The 27,695-nt window shown below is 31.8% G+C and overlaps 1 protein-coding gene across 1 annotated transcript; it reads right to left on the bottom strand.

Annotated features, from left to right (window-relative positions):
* Positions 1–19,652: 19,652 nt before the first annotated feature.
* LOC134723178 (stress response protein NhaX-like) lies at positions 19,653–26,132 on the bottom strand. Its single transcript, XM_063586840.1, has 4 exons — positions 26,051–26,132; positions 22,344–22,436; positions 20,979–21,085; positions 19,653–19,847 (listed from the first exon to the last, which is right to left on the bottom strand). Exons 1-4 carry the CDS (start codon positions 26,130–26,132, stop codon positions 19,653–19,655), a joined length of 477 nt encoding a protein of 158 aa, XP_063442910.1.
* Positions 26,133–27,695: the final 1,563 nt, after the last annotated feature.

The following is a 27,695-nucleotide window of genomic DNA, read 5'->3' as shown; positions in this document are numbered from 1 at the left end:
AATATGAAAAAAAAACATAGTGTTATGTTAATATCACAAAAGAGGAACGAACGATACCAAAGGAACAGTCAAACTCATAAATATAAAACAAACTGACAACGTCATGGCTAAAAATTAAAAAGACAAACAGACAAACAAAAGCACACATGACACAACATAGAAAACTAAAGAATAAACAACACGAACCCCACCAAAAACTACAAAGGTATGTTTGTAAGTCTGCAAATTGATCCCAATTTCTAACTTAAATTTAACGTTGAGATCTGAGTTTTAGAAGTTCTTTGGAGTTAATCAACAGTTCAACAATAAATTAAATTAAACAATTGTGTTCGTTTATGTATTCATATTTATGTCATATTTGGTTTGACCTTCCAACTGTTTTGTTCGAGTTCCATTGATAAGTCAAATGTAGACGAATCGCAGGTTCTCACATTTTAAAATATGGGTTCTTAGTGTTTAATGTATTCTTTGAAATGAGGAGTATTCCTTTACTTTTGGATGTTTTTTACTTGTAGTTCGAGAACGTTGTCCATTTTTACGATAACAAAGAAAATTTAAAAACAAATCACTTTCAATGCATTTAAATATAATTTCTCTCATACATGTATACACATTTCTCGTAGCACACTGCACGTACGAAATTGCTTAACGAAAAAAAAAAAATTGATTAATTTTGGAGGGATCTTTGCAGAACTCATTAACTCTCTTTCATTATAACGTTTCGTATTCTATATTTCAATTCGATTGTACACTAAAAATCCAGTGTTATATCAAATTCTACAAAAAAAAAATATTTAGGAAAATATGTAATTAGGTAAATCACTTTTTCATGGGAAGATGGTTGTAAGATATTGCTCCATCTGTTTTGTCTTTTTTATACCATAATTTCTGGAGATTTTTTGGTTCAACACGCATAGAACTTTGTGTGTTAACTACGGTCACGAAATGTTGAAGGCTTTTGATAAGCACGTAATTTCTTTACATGGCTATCACGCGTCAACAACCATGTCTTTTGTTCTGTTTGATGTCACTTTTAAATGTTGATTTGATAAAAAAAAAAAAAAAACAAAAAAAAATTTATATTGCTTTATACATGGTATTTCTTCGAAACAGCTGTGATCAACAACTTTACTCGACTTGAGGAGAGGGTATGTCGATTCACTTCTCCAAGTACAAATTTTATTAATAAACATACCGGATTTACACTATCATCATAAATATCTGAATTATATTCTAATTCCATTATCTTAACTTCTTCTTGATGTGAACTTTTTACACTTTCCACGAGTATAGCTTTCCGTTTGTAACTGCAGCTTTCAGATGTTTCTAAACATCTTTTACGTCGATGTTTGTTTTTCAAATTCCCTGAAAAAGACGTTTGTTTGCTATTAAGATATAAAACAAATTTTATATGTTTTTCCCTACCATATTGAATACGTTGGTGATATCCTTGAAGTGTTTTTTTTTTATTTTTGCCTTTAGCGTTTCGTAAGAAGTGAGTGGATACTCATCTATTTTTTGAAAACCGCATGATGACCTCAAGATGTCTTTTACTGTTTGTGTTGTTAGTTCTGCTTGTGTAATCGACTGACAATGTAACTCATGTGTCTTTTTTTCGTTTGTACATTATTGATAAGAACTTTTAAACTTTTGAAATATTTTACATGATCAGATTTTAAAAGTGAAATAAGTCTGTCTATTTCAAAGCATCAACAATTATAAAGTCAAAAACAAAACAAAAAAACAATGAAGAAGTACCCTATCAATTGCTTATTACTAAGTTGTATCAATAATGGAATAACCTTTAATCTCAAAATATAAATTTGTTAAGTCTGTTCTTTCTCTTTCTTTAAATGCTGCCAACAGGTCACTAACTGCATCATCCATTCCGACATGTTTTCGTGCAGTACTGTTTTTCCAATGCATCAGACCGTGCAATGCTTGCAGGTATATATCGTTCGGAAATTTGTGTTGAATTCTTGCTATATGTCTGTGTTGCAAACCTAACTCATATAATAATGGAACCGTATCATTCAGAAGGCTTTCTGCTAATCTGCTTATTAGGATGTCAGGGAAAACTGCAAGAAATAATCTTAAATAATTTGATATAGACTGATACGGAAATGCCATCGTTTTCTTTTATTAAATTTAAAACGCTTGCAAGATAGAAAACTCTCAGTTATCAATAGCTCAACGTTTAAGTTGATAAACTAAATATAGTTTTTATGTTCATATGAATTAAAAAGATATAAACTATTGGACAATCAAATATCAATATACATTAATATACTTTTTATTTAAATTAAAAAAAATTGAAGACTACAAATAAGAAATTTGCTAAGTCACGAGATATTGGTATAATTTTACATACAATTTCGGCATGTTAAATTATGAACGTAAATTAAAAAGTATTGCTTTTTTTCTCTTTCATTTTTTTGAAAAATTACTGATTTGATGTTGTATAATTAGATAGCCATTTGTATAGAAAAAAAACAAATAAAATTTCCAAAACAGTTCCTAAATTTGATTTCAAATCATCAAAGTACTAATTCAAAATCAATAGACTTTTCTTGAATTATATTTTGATGCTTTTAAATGATGCAAAATAATCATATGATGCATAAGAGGGTCGTTACAATTTTACGGTGCTGGAGATTGTATATTGCATTTTTCAAGATCTTTGTGAACTGATTGTGTCAAGATTAGTTGTCTGGTTGACGTGACCTACATAATTTTTATTCGATTTAATAGAAATAAGGTGTGGTAAGAAAGAAAATAAGACAAATATCCACCAAAGACCAAATGCTGTGCATAAATAGAAGCAACTATAGTTCGACCTTTAACCATACGCAAAACCCAAATAGTATACTTAGCCTTATTTGTGTTCTTGTATAGCTTACATCCACGGTTTTTGAACTTTGGTGGATAATGGTCTCATTCTCAATCATAACAAATCTCCTTATTTTTATTTAAAATGAATCGACTTAAAAAAAACAACAAACAAGATACCTTAAGGACGATCCAATTCACATAACACTAAATGTTGAACAACAAGAACCCCACATGAAACAAAGGGTGAACTCAGAAGATGCGTTTATTATTAGACCTTTTCAACATCTCTCGACACCGACTAATGACACCTACAGTTTACAGGTAAAATGGATGGGTCGTCTCAAACACAAAAACCATCATGATTATCACTACGTAACATTTTGGATTGGCGGTTTTATACTGTTTTGACTATATATATAGCTTAAGAATATATATCAAACAAATACATAAATAAATATATGTATGGTTGCCGGATGCGGCCATTTATTTCGCCTTTTTGCGTTTTCGTGACTTCTCCTTTCACTTTGCAAACGCGAAATTGCGAATGAGAGAAATCGAGAAAGAAAAATCAAGAAATTGAGAAATCGGGATATCGAGAAATAGTGAAATCGCGAAATTGGGAAATAGATAAGATCGGGAAATCGAGAAATAGAGAAATCAAGAAAGCAAAAATGGCAAAACACGAAACAGAAAACATGAAAACGCGAAATGAATTCTCGATTTCGCGTTTTTGTTTTCTCTATTTCTCGATTACCCGATTTCTCAATTTCTCGATTTCGCTTTCTCGATTTCTGGATTTTTCCGAAAACACGAAAAGGGGAAACGTCCGCATCCGGCCATCATATATATGCAGTGGCGAATCCAGCCATTTTAAAAAGGGGGTTTCCCAACCCAGGACAAAGGGAGGGTTCCAACTATATGTCCCCATTCAAATACATTGATCGGCCAAAAAAAGGGGGTTCCAATCACCGGAGCCCCCCCCCCCTGGATACGCCGCTGATACGTCTCTGTCATATAATATACGTATTTCGTATGTATTTGCACGAAATTTCATGTTGAATTGATTAAACAAATATTCCAATCACTCTGAATCCTTACCCATTTTTTCTCTTCACTTTTGTGATTATGTAAGTCTTACACCAAATATTTGCTGCATGCCAATAACGATTTAATTTGTTGGTGTAAAAGCTTTTATGATTTTTTTTCAAAATTTATGAAAAAGAATACTAGACCGTCCGTCCGTCCAACTTAATGTTTTTCCAACGATCTTTACCTTAGTTGATGTACATATTCAATTTCTGGAGGGATAATTACAAAAATTTTGGATTTTTCAAGTCGAAGGAAAATATCAATTTTTTTTTTCTTCTCCGCTTCAAGATATCTTGTTCGAGTTAAATTTTTTCCTTGATGAATTTTAAAAATTAATATAAATGACCCCTTGTTTCAATGTTACAACATTTAAGCAGTGATTGGTGAATACAAAGTTCAAATGGAACACCAAATTGGTGAATTGAAATGATACAAAGTATTGAGTACATTATGGATGTATCCAAGGCCAAAACTAACAGACATGTGCCGCCCTTGTCAACCGATATAATCATTGTTTAATTAAATAACAACTACTATAAAACATGATTTGTTCTTTTCATTTTCCAAATTCAACCAGGACAGCTAGAAGCTCCATCATTTTCTTTATAATAAATTTAAAAAAAAAAACATGTCATTTGGACTCTGTATATAGGAAAGTTTTGTCAATGAAAGCAATAAAATCAATAATGATCTATTTTTTTTTTTATTTTTGAGACGACCATTCACATTTTACCTGTCGTAGTCGTTCTCAACTGTAGGTGTCGAGAGATGTTGGAAAGGTCTATTATCAAAAATCTTTGGATTTTGAATTGAAAGCACATCATAAATGATACTAAACATCAAGTTAGATAATACTGCTATATTTTATTTGGTTAACGAAATGTAGATTTAGGAAAACAGCGCCACTGAATGCGTTGGTATTATTTCTTACCCAAGTCCTTATTTGTATCATCCATATGATTCTCATCGTCGGATGATAACATATTGTATTTCTGAACCAAAGCCATACTTTGTATTTCAATCTTTAAAAAAACACTGTAAATATACTGAAAAAAAAGTTATTGTATTATTATTGCATGTTCAATACGATTTAAAATTGTATTTTTTAACTTTTAAAACAGAGTAGGGTCGAAACGTGACTTTTTTTGTTTTTTAACTATATCTGAGTATAATTGATGCCTTTAGCATTGGTTCTAAACGTTTTTTAGTAACCAACATAGCAGGTTTAGCTTTTTTAATCATTCATTTAAGTTTGAATTTTTCAATAAAATAAGGATTTGCTTATCCCAGGCATAGATTACCTTAGCCGTAGTAAGCACACCTTTTTGTAATTTTGGATCCTCAATGCTCTTCAACTTTGTACTTGTTGACTTAATAAATATTTTGATATGAGCGTCTCTGATGAGTCTTATACCCCAGTCCCACTAGGCCACGATCGCACTACGATCTGTGAAAAAAATGCAAATTTTGATGATCGTAGTGCGATCGTGTAGATCGCAGTAAGGTCGTATCACGGTCGTGGTGAAGCCTTCAAGATCGTGAAGAGCGTGGCCAACTTTGAATATGTTCAAAACAATCGTGGTGTGGTCGTGGCGAAATCAGGTCGTAGTAGAAGCGTAGTGAGAGCGCACTAAGATCGTAGTAAGATCGCAAAGGTCGCTGTACAATCGTAGCGAGAGCGTAGCGAAAGCGTGATTCTTTTCGGAGAGACTGCACTACGATCGCACAGCGACGTTATCACGACCTCACTACGATCATCACGTTCTCACTACGACCCAACTACGCTTCCACTACGACTATACCACGCTGTTCACGACCATAGTACGATTCTAGCACGCCCTTGTCGTCCTCATCACGCTCTTCTTACGACCTGACTACGTTCACACTACGACCATCATTCTCATTGTCATTTTCACATAAAATATATAAAAAAAGCTCCCTAGATTTTGTTTGTTTGAATGTAATTATCCATTTGCTCTAATGGCTCAACCATGCTTCTCGTTTTTTTATAGATTAGACCGTTGGTTTTCCCGTTTAAATGGTTTAACACTAGTAATATTTTGGGTCCTTTATAACGTGCTAATGTGAGCCAAGGCTCCGTGTTGAAGGCCGTACCTTGGCCTATAATGGTTTACTTTTATAAATTGTTACTTGGATGGAGAGTTGTCTCATTGGCACTCATACCACAACTTCCTGTATATATTGATACATCTATGTCATCTCTGCTATCGTTCACTAAAATATCGTCATTGAGCTTTATGGACCAGCAATAGGTTGTAATTTAGGTTGGATTGGTCGGTCCGACATCTCTGCTTGATCAGGATTCGTGACTTTGCTCCCTCTGCCTTTACATCAACTCCTACCACCATGCCAACGTGTTCTGGTAGATTTTGGTGGCATGACTGTATTGTTTCCGAGAAATCTACGATTTAATCAGAAATAGAAGGAATTGAACTGTATTGATATGGAACACGATGTTGACGTTATTGCTGAGAACGTAGTAAGGTCGCGCTATGAACGTAGTATAATCGTGGTAAGAACGTGTTATAATCGCAGTAAGATCGTGTTGCAATCGGATAACTCGTGGTATGGTCGTAGTGAGAACGTGAAGAGCGTAGAAAGATCTTTATAATCGTAGTGAGGTCGCAGAATAAGCGCGGTGAGAACGTGGTAAAATCGTAGCGGGATCTTTGTAGAAGCGTAGAGAGGACGTAGTAGCATCGTGAAAGCAACAAAAATTTACATTTTCATGCCGCTCATACCGAGACCTCACCACGATCAAAATTTATTTTAGATCGCGGTGAGCGTGGTGCGATCGTGGTCTAGTGGGACTGGGGCTTTATGTAGACGAAACGCGCGTCTGGCGTACTATATTATAATCCTGTACCTTTGATAACTATTATTTACTTAGTACCTTTTTAATTATTTCATCTCATTTCTGTCCGGTCCGATAAAAAATACTCATCACCGTGAATATGTATGCAATAATTATCAGTTGACATTACGCAAGCATCAATTACTCAGTTACCTGTTAGTAAACACTATACTTATATATATAACAATAAATATATCAAACACAATTTATAATTGCCGATCGCCCACAAGACTTGAAGGACACCGGATTTTATTATAGTCTATCATAACAAACATAATATTTTATGCAAAAAAATCTATATACATATAAACAATTCTTTCAATACAAAATGAAAACATTGACTCCGTCATAAACGAACCCGCCGGCGAGGAAAAACCAACAACCAAGTTACCTAAGTCGATATGGAAACATGTGTCCAAACCCTAATGCTCGGAAGATCGTCTCGAGAGGTGTACTTGGACAATACTGAAAGTAAGCTTATGTTTACATAAACAAAGTATCATCAAAATGTGTAATAGCAAACAAAAATACCAATATATAGTACAAAAACAAGAAGAAAAAAATCAAAAAAAATCAAACATTATTGAACCAACATTAAATCTGAACTTGACGAGTTCGAAGTTGGCGAGAGAATGGTCTGATAGGGAAAATAACCCGCCAAAAATGACCATTTACGTGATACTACAATTAATATCACGTGTCCATACATATATTGAAAGAACCGTTAGTACAATAATTTTCCTCCATACTTCGAAACGCGGAAAATTATAAGTACACACTATCCTTATATATAACAATAAATATATCAAACACAATTTATAATTGCCGATCGCCCACAAGACTAGAGAACTCAAAGAAAGGGCTGAAACGAATAGAAATATATATATATATCTATAAACCTAAATTCTTGGAAACTGAAATTCTATTATCAAACGAATCTGAAATGTACCCGTCTTTACTTAAATCAGATTTTTAACGTCCATGCCTCTTTATACATCTCCCATTAACATCTGACTTGACTGCAGCCGAAGCGCCACCTGAACGTAATGAGTGTAAACCTAAGTTAAGTTGAGGAGCAACCATCTTCAACCTTTTAACAATATTTTGCCTGGCTGCTGTATAACTAAGCTTCTTTTTTTATAAATTAACTTAGCTGTACCACCCGATCTAAATGTGGGTCTGAAAACAAAATGATGAGAATCAACGTCCAAACTAGATAAACCCAAATAACGCTCATACATCAAAAGGGGACATGCTTGAGAACTCCCTTTGGAAATCAAAATTTCGTTGCCCTGTCTATATTGATCAGTTTTGCTATGCGACAAAAAGATAGACATGTATTCCTCATATATCTTAATATTCCTACAAGTTAATGAACTTGATTCATCAAAACGTAAAAAACCTGCATAAGCTAAAAGTATCATAGTTAAATCCCTAATCACTAATAAATCACTAGAATCCTGACATAAAAAACATAATACTCTAAGCATAATGTTATCAACTGGGTCTTTTTTCGCGACTGGTTTACCTTTCTGCCTTTTGCACGATTCGAATAAAAATGTTATGAATGAATTGCTTGTAGGGTCTATGTAACCGTTCAATTCGTGAGCCCATTTGATAGAATAAATCGCGGACTGCAATACACTTGGTGAAGAATGTTTGTCAATAAGAAATGTTAAGTATAACGCTACTTGTACTGGTTCGGCTGGTAAATCAGAAAAACCATGTTCATTAATGAATGACTTCAAACGATTAAAACCGGCGAAGTACTTCTTTGATGTATTTTCGCTTTTCAAATCCACTATGTTCAAAGCCATCTTTCCTGCCAAAGATCTGAACACATTGTTTTCTCCTACACCACTGCTTTCAACGACATTCTCAACGTTCTATCTCAGTTTTAAACCTAAAAAAACGCAAAAATCCTCATTAAAATCTGACAAATAAAGCAATCATACTAAATCTTAGAGGATTTTCACCAAAAATCCCATTTCTACCGGTACCCTTTACTTTAATTTTGTCTCTAGGCAAATAAATAACCTCCTTTATAAAATCTCTAAATCCGCCGTCTTTATATAAAAGTGACCAATAAGGAGCAGATTTCCATTCAGGAATAACCAACATGCATTTAGCCTTTTCCTTAATTATCTTGTTTATTTTCATGGCAACTAACGATTGAGGTAGCACTAACCAATTAGTATCACCTCCCCAAAACTAACTAAAAGCGTTTATTGCCTCAGTACCTGGGCACCAAATTTTCGAATTAAAACGAGAGCTCTGTGCGTTGTAATGGGTAGAAAATCTGTCAACAGTAAAAGGACCAAATGTACAACTCAGATCATGGAAAACGTCTTTTCGATGCTCCAATCATCAGGATCCGTTTTCTACTTAAAAAATCAGCATGTTTAATCTCAGTTCTCGGTACCCAATTGGTTTGGAAACCTATATTCTTCTTCGAGCAAGAATTGAAAATAACTGTTACAACCTTCCGTAATTTGTTTGTTTTGGTACCTACATTCAATATATGTGTCACATTCTTATTATCAGAAAAAAGAAAAATCACAAAAATACTGAACTAGGGGAAAATCAATTCGGAAAGTCCATAATCACATGGCAAAATTAAATAACAAAACGCATCAAAAACGAATGGACATGAACTGTCATTTTCCTGACTTGGTACAGGCATTTTCAAATGTAGAAAATGGTGGATTAAACCTGGTTCTAAAGCGCTAACCGTCTCACTTTAATGACAGTCTCATCAAATTCTGTTATATTTACATTGATGCGTTTAATAATAAATAGAAACAATAAATAAAATAGTCAAAATATGGCTTAATCAGTCATCATTTTATAACAATTTTAAAAGGAACAATTTAACAGAACACAAAAACATCTACTATCTACGAATACATTAATTGATTTGAGTGTCTGACGTCAGACATCAGAATTTACTTTTACTGTCTTATTTTCAAGAAATGAATCATATGAGTTCAAAACTCTTCTAACCGTCTCTAATTCTCGCCAGGTAGAACTTTCAAATTGTTCACCCGCGAACCAATTTCCATAAATCTCATGATTTTCACTCTGAAAATCCAAAACTGTGGAAAAATATCCACCAAAGCCTACATCTGAGGCATTACAAAATAACTCAATATCATACATGTCAGTTAAATTAACTGAACAAATATCAACACCTATAAGATTAAGTGTTCTGCAAGAGTTTTCCAAAAACCAAGCTCATCCAATCTCGCCTAAAATACGACTCGCAGCTTTTTCTGCTTTGTCAATTCTCTCATCACTAACACAATTTTTTCCTATTTTTGTGTCCCAAACATAACCTAACCATTTCACATACTGAGAAAGGAACCAACTACATTTTTCATGTGCAAACAAAAATCCAAGAACTTCCAATCTTTGCTTTGCCTCTTGACTGGTTTTAAGACACGAGCTCAAATCTCGATCACCACCTAAACCATCATCCAAAAACATGATGATTCTTTTGCCTTCAGATCTCAAATGTTTGACTAATTCTCGTAGTACTTTTGAAAAAATGTACACAGCAGTAGCTAAACCAAATGGCAGTACATTAAAAACAAAGTATCTAACTTTGCCTTCATAGTCCCATGAAAATCATAAAAAACTTCTATGTATTTGACAAATCTCAATATGGTGATAAGCCGACTTAAGATCAAAGGAAGACAGAAAATCATCCTTCTGAAACATATCTCGGGCTACTTTTGTATCTTCATACTTAAATCTGAATTTGAACAAATGTATGTTTATGTGTCTCAGTGTATGTAAAGTGCGGATCCTAAAATATCATTTTCACTGTATATGCCAGAAATTTCTGATGTAGAATGATAAATAAACAGACGACCTTTTTTTTTATTTTTGAAGAAAATGAAGAAAATAAGTTAAAATGTATATGTTAAGAAACACATAATACTAATAAATCAAAGTAAGAGATGCGAACGGGTTTTTTTCGGCCTAAAGCCAATTAGCTGTAAAATATATACTAAAATAGGTGAATATTTAGAACATTTCACGAACAGATCGTGCAGGTGTTTTATAACTAACAGGTAAGATGTTGTTGCAGAAAAAAATATTCATTTCAACACAATTATTTAAGTTGTATAACGTAGAATAGGTTTTGTCATTCAGTTTCTTCATATTGAACTGAATTCCACTATGATGCTTTCTTTATGCGAGTCTTGTTTACTGCCGAATATTGATACTATTTTTTCATTTTAACTGTAGAGCGAGTCATTAGTATTGTATATGCGGAGCATTTTCACTGTATGATTTATTTTTTATTTTTTATCTATTACAGCGTATATTTATAAGCATGTAAAGCAAGACTTTAGTTTGCGTGCTTGCTTTGGTTTTTTTTATTGTACAATCATTATGATAACACCCAGTTTAATTCAAATATGATAATTATATAAATACAGGTTAAACTATGCCGATACATATTGTTTAAAGATGTCAATCTTATTTACAAAGTTTGTATAAACAATTATACAAACAAAGCAAGCAAGTAAACCAAAGTTTTGCTTTACATGCATTAGTTTTGCAACATTCTCTCAAAATGTAGACATAGAGCTAAAAAACTGTCAGCATGGTCAGTGACTGAAAAATTAATCATGCTTACATTAAAGTCCATGGAGTCTATCTTAATATGCATACTCTCGTACAAAGGAATATAAGTATGCAATAGACATCAAGTTTTCAAAAATAAGAGTATCTATGCCATTAATTTACAAGATCTTAATCGAGTAATAATTTCGGTTTGTTTAAATATTTTGGAGGTTAGTATGACCTCCTCTTTGGTGATGATGTGTTCGTTTTAAAGTTGCGAAAATTATTTGTACATGTACCAACAAAAATAAAAACACATTTAGTCAATCTAGAATATGTTTTTATCATTTTTTATGTTTAGGTTGTCAGCAAGATGAAAAGGACAAGTATGCAGTTCAAAATTCAAAATGTGGATAAGTTGAGGTTTTAGGTCTTACCTTTGCAGATTTTCATATTTTGCATGAATGAATTCAAAGGTTATATGATGGACAGCAGAGAAAGAAAAAATAACTTTTCAATTATCCTGCTCCTGGATAAATGTAAAACATCTTGTTTTTCGGTAAGTTTTATGCTCTGTTTTGATAGTGTTAGTGCATTCATCTTTCCAGTCTTTCCTCTAAATTGTAAGTTTTTGGTGAGTGTTCACCATGAATTTCAGTAAGTAACTTGTGGATTTACATGTATATACTCAAAATTTAGTACTAATATTAATGGGATTTTAGCATGACATCCTGCCAAATGCTTGTTAATCATGTTTATGTTCCAGAACATACAAGTATTTGGACTTTACGCATACAGTCTGCCCAATTTTAAGAAGTTGGTCAAGTTTATTACAAACAAATGTACAGTACAGATCAACATAACTGAAATCTTTAATAGAATAATACAAAAAGTTTAATTGCAGTTAAAATAAAAACACAGGTTTGGTCGAGCTGGTACCAGACAGTACAAGTATACTTAAATGGTCTGACTGTACACATATGGTGAGACTGTAAGTTCTGGACCATAAAAGTAAGATCCGAATACTGATATGGTCTGGAACATTTATACATGTCTTAAAATTAATATCAAACACATTGGTGTTTTTGAACTTGGTAATAAGTTATTTGATAGAACTATAATGTTTTGGGATATCAAAATCAAAAATATCCCATTTTTACTTTTAATAAAGAAGAAGATTATTGATGTATGTTTAAATGTATATTAAAATGAGACAGCAAGCCAACAACAAAAAATAAGGATAAAACATACATATTTATTTTGTATCAATGTTATAATTTCCAATATGTTCAAAGAGTTCAAGGTTGAAATAAAACACAAATTGAAATCTGTCTGAACTTCAAAAGCTTAAAGAAATATTGTTTCTGTTGTCTGCATTTTGTATAATATATTGCAAATTCTTGTGAATAATGGAATGTTATTATGGTTGTCTAAAGTTTTAACATTGATCTTTATACTGTAAATTCATAAATTATTGCGTGCATTTATTATTGCGATTCTGTCATTTTAGACTTAAATGCGATTTTAAATTTTACGATTTTGAGAAAAATCCTGTTTAATCCATATAAAACATTTCATAATGCGAGTTTAAATTATTGTGTCTACAACTCTGTTGCATTTTTCGCAATAAAAAAAACTCGCATTAATTCCGAATTTACAGTATATATATATATATTATGTATATAACTTGGGAAAATACCCAAATCTTATAAAGAATAATATTAGAATAGGAAGATGTGGTATATTGCTAATTTGACAACCCTCCATCAGAGACCAAAGGATGTAGGCCGTTAGCAACTGATGACACTGGACAACCTTTAACAATCAGTAAAATCCATACCACATAGCTATTCTTATTGAAAATCATATTATTGCTACATGTAGGTTTACAATTTTGTATAATCCATTACTTTAGATTTTATTGGTTCTTTTTCAGAAAGATTGAAATTCACCACCTAGAATAAATGGAGAAAACATAGAAACAAGACCAGAATAAATTCAAAGACAAAAGTTGGATCAGTTATTATGTTCATCACTCAGTCAATGATTTGAAGTTCTTTTAAATTCAAAAAAATATTGAAACCACAATAATGTCTAAGTTCTGTGCCGAATGTCCAAAAAGTGGACTATACCATCAAACAATGCTGGATGATAAGAAACTATTAATGTTTTGTGTTGAGAGATATTGTGAAAAAAAATAGATTTACTTAAATAGCTACTAGTATGTTAAGCCTAACAATAGAGTTTTTATTGATTTCAAATGGCAAATAATTGTGTTTCAAGAAAGTATTCTATAATTCATGAATAAAAATATATTGATACTAACATTATCTGCTTTGTTGTTTAAAAGTTTAGTTTTGAACAGTTAAAGAACAATATGCTAAATTAACATTTCCCAAGAAAAACAGATATTCAATTAAAAAGATTCATCTTATAATAATTTACTACCAAATAGAATACATTGTAACATACACAATACTGTTAATTATATCTATATATTTACAATTAGAATCCCATAGGATTTTAATTTGTCCCATGGGATATTAAAAATCCCATGGGATAATAAAAATCCCATGGGATTTTTTTGTCCCATGGGACAACAAATATCCCATGGGACTACAATAATCCCATGGGACAAAAAAAAATCCCATGGGATTTAACCAAAATCCCATGGGATAATGGTAAATCCCATGGGATTTTGCCCTGTCCCATGGGATATTGAAAATCCCATGTTTTCATAATTCAAATTGCAAAATAAATATGAGAGTAACTGTAGAAAACCAATGAAATTTTTGAATCCCATGTAATTCTGCACATTTTGGTTATATACATGATATTGTAGCTCTTGTTTGAGGCGGCGGCGAATTTGCAAATGTGTGTTTTGCAAATTAAAAGTGTCCAGTGTTTTGAATCGTCTAAATCGGTGTCCATCTTGACCAGTTCGAAGTTTGCGAGATAATGGTCTAATAGGGAAATTAACCCGCCAAAAATGACCATTCACGTGATACTACAATTAATATCACGTGTCCATACATATATTGAAAGAACCGTTTGTACAATAATTTTCCTCTATTCTTCGAAACGCGGAAATTTATAATTATTTAGAGGATGTAAACTGACACATTTGTACACTAATAAACATATATTCAATTGCAGTGTATTTGATTAATTAATGATAAGCGAACTCTCCATTCGAATAGGTAAACGGGAGGGGAAATGTGTATATGAAGTTCTAACAAATAGTATGACAATACACGAGCCGAAACCGTTTGAATACGATACACATAACGACCAACTATAATTCTAGACCAACACTCTGATATTGATTACAAAATATATTTTGAAAAATGTGATAGTTTACTTAAAAACCTGTAACTTCGTCAGGACAGATAAGGATACTTATAGGGTGTGGTCAGTTCTGATCATACGCATAAGGCTAGGGGTGCTTGGTAAGGAGACAATTATGCTCAAGACTTTTGCAAATATGCACACAACTTCGTAAGAACTCGATGCTGTTAGTCGGATTTGAAAATAAATCATATATGTTTATTGATTGTCATGACGCAAATTTTTGTCAAAAAGTTCACAAGTCTTGTGTTAGCTTGTGAAGACCACTTGTTTATGAAACAAGCAGCACGTATTAATTCGGTTTTACCCGAGCAAGAAAGGTTATATACAATTGATGACCCCTGTATTCGAATAGAACCTATTGTCAATAGACTGTTTCAAAACACTTCATAAAGGTACAATCGTAGATAGTTCTAAAACGTTTTACATACGTTCACTTACAAGAAATGTTATGTTACTTACGATATCCAATTGTTTACCACTGATGTCCCGTACCTGTTTAGAACTTCCTTGAACAAATTATTTTGTCAAAGTCCTATTTATACACAATGTTACGTAATTGTCAATAAAATAAGTCACTTAGAATATTATTTATGAAAGTCGCACATTAGTTAACGGACAACAACTTTATAAGTGTGTTTTTTTTTAAATTAGGTGAAACACAAACAAAAAAGAAATACCTGTTAATGATTTGTATTTCAAATTCATTTACTCGGTATCATCGGAGTTAAATTGGTTTATTAAGAGATTTGACAATCGACCTGAATTTAAAAATAAAATCTGGATTTTTTTTGTCTACTTATATCAGTATTAAGTTATCATCTATTTTGAAGATAGTGTTGTTAATATGTTTTATTAAAAGTACACATAATCTTATGTCATCATAGATAAGAACTAGATGTGGGACATGAACCTGATTTTTAATATCTAACCAACACCGAAATTTTATGATCAATGCAAAATTAGACCTTATTTTTTTTATTTTTTTTATTTAGTCCTATTTTATATTGAAAACGGTGGAATTTAATCTTCAATATTAGGCTATAGTTTTATAATAAAAATCGACAGATATTGGTACTTCACTATTTTGTATTAGAAATTAAGTCAAATGGTTGCATGACCATATCAGAAGCAGATCCTGTTGAAGATATCCTTGCCATCATCATTTTACATTTTTATTTTTTCTAAATGTTGTAGCCTTTTCGAATAAATCTCTAGAATACATCAAAATAAACACATTACAGTTTGTAGCGAATCTTATTATAGCTTGTGAAGAGTTAGACCACTTGTTTATAAAACTGTTTCAAAATACTTCATGAAGGTACAATCGTAGATATTTTTTTAGAACACATACGTTCACTTTCAAGAAATGTTATGTTACTTACGATATCCAATTGTTTACCACTGATGTCCCGTACCTGTTTAGAACTTCCTCGAACAAATTATTTTGTCAAAGTCCTATTTATACACAATGTTACCTTATTGTCAATAAAATAAGTCACTTAGAATATTATTTATGAAAGTCGCACATTAGTTAACGGACAAAAACTTATAAGTGGTTTTTTTTTTTAATTAGGTGAAACACAAACAAAAAAGAAATACCTGTTAATGATTTGTATTTCAAATTCATTTACTCATAATCATCGGAGTTAAATTGGTTTATTAAGAGATTTGTCTATCGACCTGAATTTAAAAATAAAATCTGGAAATTTTTGTCTACTTATATCAGTATTACGTTATCATCTGTTTTGAATCTAGGCTATCGAAATGCTGTTGTTAATATGTTTTATTAATAGTACACATAATCTTATGTCATCATAGATAAGAACTAGATGTGGGACATGAACCTGATTTTTAATATCTAACCAACACCGAAATTTTATGATTAATGCAAAATTATACCTTAATTTTTTCATTTTTATTATTTAGTCCTATTTTATATTGAAAACGGTGGAATTTAATATTCCATATTAGGCTACAGTTTTAAAATAAAAATCGACAGATATTGTGTACTTCACTATTTTGTATAAGAAATTAAGTCAAATGGTTGCATGACCATATCAGAAACAGATCCTGTTGAGGATTATCCTTGCCATCATCATTTTACATTTTTATTTTTTCTAAATGTTGCAGCCTTTTTGAAAAATCTCTAGAATACATCAAAATATACACATTACTGTGTAACAGTTTGTAGCGAATCTTATCATAGCTTGTGAAGACCACTTGTTTATGAAACAAGCAGCACGTATTAATCCGGTTTTACCCGAGCAAGAAAGGTTATATACAATTGATGACCCCTGTATTCGAATAGATCCTTTTGCCAAGAGACTGTTTCAAAATACTTCATAAAGGTACAATCGTAGATAGTTCTAAAACGTTTTAAAACACATACATTCACTTTCAAGAAATGTTATGTTACTTACGATATCCAATTGTTTACCACTGATGTCCCGTACCTGTTTAGAACTTCCTTGAACAAATTATTTTGTCAAAGTCCTATTTATACACAATGTTACGTAATTGTCAATAAAATAGGTCACTTAGAATATTATTTATGAAAGTCGCACATTAGTTAACGGACAAAAACTTTATAAGTGTGTTTTTTTTTTAATTAGGTGAAACACAAACAAAAAAGGAATACCTGTTAATAGTGGGTCTCATTGGGGTCTAAGCGTGACGCGGGATTGTCGATTTTTCGTAAGCGTGAAACGTGAAAGTCGCTTTATTGTGTCATGAAAACGGGAAATGAAGTCTTGCAGGATCCGGGAAGTGACAGAAAAATCGGAATTGCTTACGTACATAGTGTAAGCGGGATACAGGGATCTGACAAAACAGTAAGCGGGATCCGGGATCGGGACCCCCCAATGAAACCCCCTTAATGATTTGTATTTCAATTTCTTTTTCTCATAATCAACGGAGTTAAATTGGTTTATTAAGAGAATTGCCAATCGACCTGAATTAAAAATAAAATCTGGAATTTTTTGTCTACTTATATCAGTATTACGTTATCATCTGTTTTGAATCTAGGCTATCGAAATGCTGTTGTTAATATGTTTTGTTAATAGTGCACATAATCTTATGTCATCATAGATAATAACTTGATGTGGGACATAAACGTGAAACACCGAAATTTTATGATTAATGCAAAATTAGACCTTCATTTTTTCATTTTTTCATTTAGTCCTATTTTATATTGAAAACGTTGGAATTTAATCTTCCATATTAGGCTATAGTTTTATAATAAAAATTGACAGATATTGGTACTTCACTATTTTGTATAAGAAAATAAGTCAAATAGTTGCATGACCATATCAGAAACAGATCCTGTTGAAGATATCTATGCCACCATCATTTTACATTTTCTTTTTTTTTAAATGTGGCAGCCTTTTTCGAATAAATCTCTAGAGAATACATCAAAATATACACATTACAGTTTGTAATGAATCGATAAAAAAAATATATACCTTTATATCAAATCACAGTGTTTGTAAGTAGACTTCCTGCGCCTGCCTTGGGTACACAAAAAGTCAACCTAAAGCTGAGATTATGTAATACTAGTTTTCCCTATAGCTGTGTATGCGCATTATGAGGGTCGTACGATGGTCTATCCCTTATCTGATATATGACCAAGTAATGGTGACCTCAACATTTGATTTCTTTCTTTTTAATATTTTTCGTCCGAATACGTTCCATTCAAATCAAACAATGAAAATTTGTGTTAACTCGTATAACACCATTTTGTCATGTTTTGTCTTTTAGTTACAGTGACAAAGACGTCTGACTTGATACAAAAAAAAACAAATAGGCTTCTTCTCTGTCATAAATCTTCCATCTGTACAGTTTTTTTTTATTCCAATCAGTCTAAGGATACACATGTTATAATACAGACAACCGTTGTATCAGACACATTGACGAAACGGGCAGACAGAATAAGCGATTTTTTTTTTATGGGAGCATACTTGGTTCAAAATGACACTAAAGACATATAGACCAATGGAGAATTTTATGAAAGATGTAAATAACTCATTTATTTATTGTGTCTGTAAAATGATAATATTCCAGGCGTATAATTTGGAAATATACAATTTTTTTTCGTATCAGAATTTCATAAAAGAAAACGTCAGAAGATGTTTCTGACTTAAACGCAAATGTAATAAAAGTGAAATGAGTGCTTAAATATTATTACTTACTTATGGGGAGTGACTATGACTGGCTATAAAAACCGAGAACGGTCGGTACTATCTTTTCGTATGAGGGTTGATTTACATACATAGAGCTTTGGGTTATTCCAATATTAGTCGTATGATTTATCGTCTCCATAGCGACTGGACGTGTTTGCATAAACTACCACCTCACACAGCAAAACGGACACCTTAATTGAAATTATCTCCCGTGTGCCGCCAAACGCTGAAATAACACAAATACCGAACTCCAAAGAAAAGTCAAAACGAAAAGTTCTTTAATAATTGGCAAATTCTTGGTATATGCACTTCCTTATGTAATAAAAAGTAAAATCACCAAAAAACTGCTCACCGAGGAACATTCAAATCGGAAAGTCCAAAATCAAATGGCAAAATTAAAAGCTCAAACACATCAAACGTAAATGGTGTATTAAAACAAGTCCAGCGATAATTATAAACGCCTAATTACAGGCTCCGGAATTGGTACATGCACACTTTTGTTTAGTTTTTGTGAGTGTTCATGTTGTAGTCTGAAAGGCTTGTTTGTCATTGGTTTATCATATTGTAATCTTAAAAGATTAAACATAGGCAACACATTTCAAAATAACTATTTGATTCCATACTAAGTTTTTAGGTGGCTTATTGAAAACACAATTTATGTTCTTGTTTATGATGAAAATTTGAAATTTAGATATAGTGAAAAAACATTATTTACTAAGACCGACATCTTTCTTTGAACGTTTCTATCAATATCAAAGTCTGCAATTCAAAACTGGAACGTCGGAATGGTTCAGAATGTAGTCACTTGTACTTCCTGATAAAGCGCGCTGTATTTTGCCCAAACCACGATTCCCAGTCACAATAATGGCGGCATCTAACTCTGCAGCTATTTTTACAATACCTTCCCCTGGATTGGAAGTATGGACGCTCTTAACTGTTCCGGGAACCTGAAAGCAAAAAAAATAAAAAATTATAGACTATCTAATGTTGGCAACCTAACATATTTGTCCACATTTTTATAAAATGTTCGATTTCCACTGATTAATACTGAATGAAAAAAAAATTCGAAGATTTTTTATCAGAGAGACAACAGATACCATAGGGGTATTAAACTTTTATGTCGGCGATTAACTAATACCGCCATGGCAAAAGCAAAAAACAACAAAAGTTAAATGTCCAATATACAAATTTATATACAAAATACGACATAAAAAATTTACGACTGAGTAACACCAACAATATCAATAGATATGAAAACAAACTAGTTACAAGCTCAAACATCTTTTCAATTTTTAACATTCTAAGATAATTCCTTGGCACAAATCATAAAACACATGAATAACGTAATGTTGAAAGTGAGCCACCATGATGCATACAACCGATAATGTAATATAAAAAATGAAGTTTTTACACATTTATGAATTGCATCAAATCAAACACCAATAGTCATCAAAACATTCAAGAAGCAGAGTGGATATTTCAGACGTAATAACTTTGGAATAGCAGTATTTGAAATGAATGCTTCACACAAACCTAAAAGGCTATAGGTTGGAGACATGCTGGATGTTCGAAGATCTACATTACATAACAATCGCACTGCATGATCTTGCTTTGAATATTACAGTTATTTCCCTTCGCCCATTATATTTTATGTTATACTGAAAAAAACGGTTTGAGATTAAGTCGTTGTAATATATATGAGGTTTCTCTAAACACGTTTGTATGCATAGCTGCATGTGTTAATATTCATATAAAAGACTCTAAAATTCTGCCCACAGGAATCCGATATTTTCCAACTTTTACGTCATTTGAACTCTGTAGGATAAACGTCTTATTTGCAATCATACTAAATTTACCTGTTTTCATAAAAACAAACATTAGATATATTAACAGTAAATAGCGTATATAACAGAATCCGTGCACTATATAATTGAACGTTACAGATTCAGACTATTACTGATTTAGAACAAATAATTGAGTTTATAATTTGTAATATGGTACACAAAAATAGTTACTTCTTTGTTTCAAACCTTTCGTTTCTTTAGCTACTTATAATTTATTTTGAGAAAGATACGTACCCCATATTCAGTAAGCAGCTGAGAGAATTGCTGTAATTCTTGTGTTACGCGGTCTTTTTCTTTCTTTAAAATTATTTCTAGCACCTCAGGATCATATGAGTATGGTGCTGTAAAAGACACTTTATATTGATGTATTAGGAATGATAATTGTATGAGCTAAATTTTGAGTATCTTTATTAAATCTATAATGGTTTAGAATGCCTTGTAAATCTTCCTGGTTCATGTTTACGATCGGTCTCATATCTTGAGACTTGCATCTAGAAATTGACAATGAGGGTTGATTGAAAACAAAACTTTAAGACAAAAGAGTTGATTTCAGCTTTCCAATTGTGAACTTTCCATTTCTAAGTAGCAACATTCCAGCAGCACCTGCATATGGTGTATATATATCCCAATTGATACGATATTCCCGTGCTTGCATTTCCTGATTTTCTTGATAGAGGGTTATTGCTCAAACGGAAGCTATTAAACCAAGAGTTCCAAATGGTGAAATTGAAATCATCTCTTTGTAAGTTTTACGGACGCCATCACGAGTTGGTTGTTCGTTATGGAATAACCGTTTCACAAATGATATCGGATATGTTCCTTACGTCGAAACTACAATACCCCTCCCTTTCATAAATGTGACCTATCGAATTAGCTATAGACTATTTACCGGAATTGTTATCTCAAAAGCAACACGACGGGTGCCACATGTGGAGCACGATCTGATTACCCTTCCGGAGCACCTGAGATCTCCCCTAGTTTTTGGTGGGTTTCGTGTTGTTTATTCTTTAGTTTTCTATGTTGTGTCATTTGTAATATTGTTTGTCTGTTTGTCCTTTTCATTTTTAGCCATAGCGTTGTCAGTTTATTTTCGATTTATGAGTTTGACTTTCCCTCTGGTATCTTTCGTCTCCCTTTTACAAATGAACATCCATATAACAAAATTGAGGACAAACAAGTAAACAAATAATTATTTCCTGACAGATAAAACAGATAGAAAAGCCTTCATTTTACACCTTTCAAAATTGCAAGGCGATTTTAAAGAAGGTTGAGTTAGTATAGAAACCCACTCTTGGTACCTTTTTGTTAACATTCTTTCCTAACGATAGAAATATCTATCTAGTAGATTCAATTATAAGGTTGAGATTTATTGATTTTGTTACAAAAATTACTGATCGTCAATTAGTACGAACACAGAGACCATTTATGTTTCAGTTTATATGGAACATTGTTAAAAAAAAATGTAAAGCAGCTACCACATATCTGCTACGCACGATAGAAAACAATTGTTTTAATGGCCACTCGTAATCCATTGCGTAATGATACCCGGTAATTGAGTGTAAACTTAGTATGACATTTTGTTTCTATATTGATACTTACAGGACAGTAGTTGTGTCGAGAAGATTGGAGTCATCTCCACTGCATGGACGAGGTAAACATTGTCATCTGCCTTTCTGCAATTGTTTATATACCCTGTTAGGGGAAAAAAATAAAATTATATATTATTTAGGTTATTCATGTCAGATCATATTAGTGACTGAAAGTATATAAAGTAAAACTTATACAGAATGACAATAATGTATGTTAAATGCAGCGTTGTCATCTTCAAACATAAAATTCTTTCGGAAGAAAACTACCGAATAATTAAAGAGTTAATGTTTTTTCTCAATGATTTTAATAAATGATTTAGGACGGATAATTCATTTATAAATTGTATTTTCCTTTTAAATTTATAATGCGATTTCATTGTACCGTTGACTTATGTCCGGTTAAAAGGACACGCGGAAACATGTAAATAAATTTCACCATACGGTATTGACAGATAAGTTACACCACATAACTCACCCATATATAGTGCACATTAAACGTTTAAAGGCATAACTAGACCGATATATATAATAGATTTTGAGATTTACTGTTTAAAGTCTGGAGAGGATGGATAGCTAAACCAGCACACACATTTCATATTATTTATTAGCCAGAATCAATTAACAACAATCCAAGTTTTCAATGTTTTAACATGAAATAATTACATTAGATGTATGTTTCATTATAATACGTTATTCTGATTGGCTACACTGCAATCTCGCGTTATTCCTTCATCAATTGCATTACACAATAACATTTATCACGCGCTCCGTATAAAATGTACTTTGGTCAACGCCTTTACATCCCAATGAAGTTACAAAATCTTCTTTTTTTTTTTTTTTTTTTTTTTTTTTTTTAAATCTATCTAAGATTAATCATGCCATAAAATTGCTCTGTTAATTCGGCGCATATTATTCTATATTCCAAATCAATTTATCGTTGTTAACAATGCCATATTTGTCAAATGGTTTATATATTTGTAAAGAAATACTTGACAATAATTATATTTACGTAGCAACATAAGGGTAAGTGTTTGTGGACTAGAAGATACATGAGAAGTTAAACTACAATTTTGAACACTATTACGTAATATTTGTAAAAAGGCTTTTATGCACTCAATTTCAAATAAACGATTTCATATGATACAAAGATGTTAAAAGGTCATTAAATTACGTATGAATAACAGTCTAAATTTCATCCTTAACATAAACACATTTTGAAGGACGAAGTTAAAACATAGAATTTAAACCATTTGTACATTTAGGCTTCGTCAACCGATACGAAGACAGTCTGAATGGACACATAATCATAAACACATAATAATATTTTATCCAGGGCTTCTAGGGGCAGATGGGTGATCATCTTTGAAGGATCTTACCATGTTTGTTTGTCATATATACTCGTAGAGAATTAATTTACCACAATATAAAACTGAAACCTAGACGTGGACCACTAACGCATACCTTTATACTTAAATTAAAGTTGTCAACTCATTTTACCTAAAATATTTCTAATTATTGTTAATGAACTCATCATAGATACATGTACCAGGATTGAAATTTTATATTTGTGCTAGACGCGTGTTTCGTCTAAAAACGCTCGAAACCAAAAAAATATTAAAAAAGCCAAATAAATTCTGAAGTTGAAGAGCATTGAGGACCAACATTCCTAAACGTTTTGCCAACAACAGCTAAGATGATATACTTCTGAGGTAAACATGTACTTATCTACTACGGTCGTGAGAAGCAACTTTCCATCAATACATAATATTCGAGTTTATGGCTTGAACACTTAAGTAAAACATACCATATATAGTATAGTAACAAGACGATCATGACAGTAAATAAACATGTAGCATTTTGACTTTGCGTTATATATGATATTACAACACTATAAACAATTTCCGATTTGAGGATATTTTTATTTGTTCTTCAAACTTAAAATATGAAAAGTGAAATATGAATGTGATAAGATAAGATCCAGACTGCATTTTCTTTATCGTGACTTATCAAAAAAAAAACACAGTGTTGCAGACAACAAATGACATCTATAAGAATTAACTGACAGGCTTCTGCTTGACTAAATGAATGAATATTTACTTTCATATAATTTTAACAGTATATTCGGGTCATCCCAGCAAAATGAGTTGATAGGACAGCAGCGTCTGTGTATGCAATACATGTTTCTCTAATTTTCACATTTCCTGACCGGTGTGAGAGAAAAAAATTCTAATCTCAAGTGAAAAATTTGTTCTCAGCAAATGATTTGTCGAAATTTCATTTTGACGTTAAATTTTCTTTATTTCTTCTAAATTTTCCTATTGTGAAGTCATGAGAAAAGGCGACCAAGCCTGATGACGTCACATAAAAAGTACACAACTTTCTCCGAATCTTTGAAAAAGAAGAATACAAATCATTAGAGAAACATATCCCGCCACTATAACTCGTGTATTGTGATATTTCTCCACTCTTGACAGCTAAATTCTCGCGCTTTAAATATTAAAATTTGACTGTCTCGAGTGGAGAAATATAGTTACACACTTGTTGCAGTTCTGGAATCTATATTTCACCAATCATATACAGTAACATATGATGGGAAGAAGGATAGCTTTAACATGTTTAAGTTGGCTAGGGAGTCTTAATCAAAATTGATAGATTTTTTTGATAACTTGTGTCAAATTGAAGTTTTTTTAATGCTTTTTTCAAAACTAAATTAAAAAGTTTTAGTTACCGGACTTTTTTTTCACGCTACAAGTTGTGCAAAATCGTCAGATTTTGTATAGGTTATGCATGAAAAATCAAATTTTGTGTGATAAAAAGAAAACGTACTATCAGAACTTCAAGATAAAATGTTAGAAGATTGCTCTTATAACATGCTTTCAGATAAGTAAAAGAAAAAATGGGGTCACCGAACTTGTTTTCTATCTACATATCAAAATAGATAAATTCATAACACTTTCTGTTATAAAAAATACTTTATTTGAGTTATCTCCCTTATTTGGCAAAGTTGAAAAAAAAATCTAATCAAACACAAAAAAGGTGTTTTTGAGAAAGTACAGCTGTAGTTATTATAAAACACAATTTTCTATATGTATATCAAAAGTCTTTTACATAAATATCATAGAAACTCTCGAAATTTGCACATTTCATCAAATATCTAAACCAAAGTTATCTGCTTCTTCAAAATCAAAGATTGAGGAAGACACTCGAGCCCCCTAACCACACAATTGTATTGCACCCCTCTCGCCTTTCATGATATACCGTGTTGAAATTGTTTGTTTTTATTTGAGGGTATTAACTTTAAGCAACGTTGAATAACTTTCGAGTTGACAATTTCCAAATCTTTTATTTCGCGGATAACGAAAGATGAATGCAAATTTTTACGTAAATCTGATGCACGTATCGAATCAACCACATACAGATTATTTGTTATATTGTGCAACCTGATGCCCGAAATAACATATGAGTTTCAACAACTGTGTATCATGTAGTATCCAAAGTCTTATGATGAACTGTTTTTAAACACAATAACATTAACAACAAGTTATATTTGAGGTCATGTTCAACACCATTACATTGTAAATTTCATATGTTCATTTGCTTTCATATATATGGAATCAATGCATGATCTACTTATATAAACATGTAAAAACTGACAATAAAACGATGTAAAATTAAAAAAAAACATTTACTTATAACACTCTTAAATGATATACTTACATTTAAATGCAAATTTGGAATATTCGCTACCATCCATAGCTATAACCACATTTTTCCCTCCTGTTGTTGCTTCCTCTGTCATTGTTAATGCAATTAATAACGTAAACGTGTATATATGTGTATTTACTGATATTTCACATATTAATAAAAGATATCTATACTTCAGCATAAATTTGTACCCGGTGCAAATCCAGTTCTGTCCAGTTGACGGCAACCCTAAAATTTATATGGCATTGACCGAGTAAAATTTCAAAAAAGTTGAAATAAACAATTGTACTATATTACATCTGTGTATAAATGTCCAACTCCCGAATAATTGATTAACATATAGTACTTCAACCATTAAGAAAATATTCAGTTAACGGTCTGAGTAGGACCTTGCGCAGAATTCGATTGAATTTGAACAACTGTTATTATGTTTCAGACGTTGAAGACCATTAAGCGTCTTATACACCAGTTAGCTGACCAATCTTTTTACCATTTAAATCATGTGGGAAATAAAAATAATTAACCTCATATACAGGGATGAACGCATCCTAAAATACACAACTCACTTTAAATAAAAAATAAAAATCAAGGTTAATAACACAAATCATTCTTATATTGTGAATTCCTTCGTTATAAACTTAAGGTTCGTGGTTTATTTAGTAAGATGCAGTTGCTTATAAATAAATTTGGTGTATTTACTGTCTTCTGATTGGTTAAAAGAATTAGCTTTATTTTCAATGTTATCAATTTTTATGGCGACACGCCCACTCTAACGTTGTGTATTCATACGCAAACATCTGTGTACGTTGTTATTCGTATTAATATACATCTTTGAGCCTTATTATTGATAGAAATTTATTTATAATGAATGGCAATAATTTATTTTGAATTTATTGAACCATAAAATTAATTTTTGACTCTTCACATTTAACATAATCCACTTCGCGGATTATTCAATGTGAAGAGTCAAAAATTAATTTTATGGTTCAATAAATTCAAAATAAATAACAGCCATTCATTAAATATTACAGGAATTGTATCAGACCCGAAGTTTAGATTTCAAGTTTCAATCACGATTTAATGGCGTTACGTTTTACATAGACAATAATAGTGCATTGACTTGACATATCAACGATATAAGGATGAGGCTTAGAAACGGGGAAATGCGAGGCTCTGCCGAGCTTTTTCCCCGTTTCGGGCCGAATCCTTATATCGTTGATATGTCAAGTCAATGCACTATTGTTGTCTTTATACTGCAATCTAAAAAAAACATTTTCAATTGTTGTTTAATGTGTTAATGTCATCATTGATTTAAATATTGGGAAACTTCCCCTTTTTATAAAAAGGCCTCATATCATGCAGGCGGAGAAATATACAACACGATGAAATGTACATTTACCTGTTGAAATTCGCAATCGATGGTGAACGAATTTGTTTAAGAATGAGCTAAAATATCAACCATAAGCATAAATATAATGATTTATAGTATGCAGACCAAACATATTATCAAGCGAAATATGTTGTTTTTTTTATAAAAATTGCAAAAGAAATAAGTTTGAGTCGTTGTATACATTGAAAACAAGAAAAAATTGAATATGTCGTATGAATAATTAATTATAATCTCGGCAATTTCTATTTAAATATTCATGAGGAAAAG

The sequence above is a fragment of the Mytilus trossulus genome, chromosome 1, assembly GCF_036588685.1.
Source record: "Mytilus trossulus isolate FHL-02 chromosome 1, PNRI_Mtr1.1.1.hap1, whole genome shotgun sequence".
Lineage (NCBI taxonomy): Eukaryota > Metazoa > Mollusca > Bivalvia > Mytilida > Mytilidae > Mytilus > Mytilus trossulus.
Note: the sequence above shows the minus strand (reverse complement) of the source record. Positions and strands in the feature narration are given on the sequence as shown.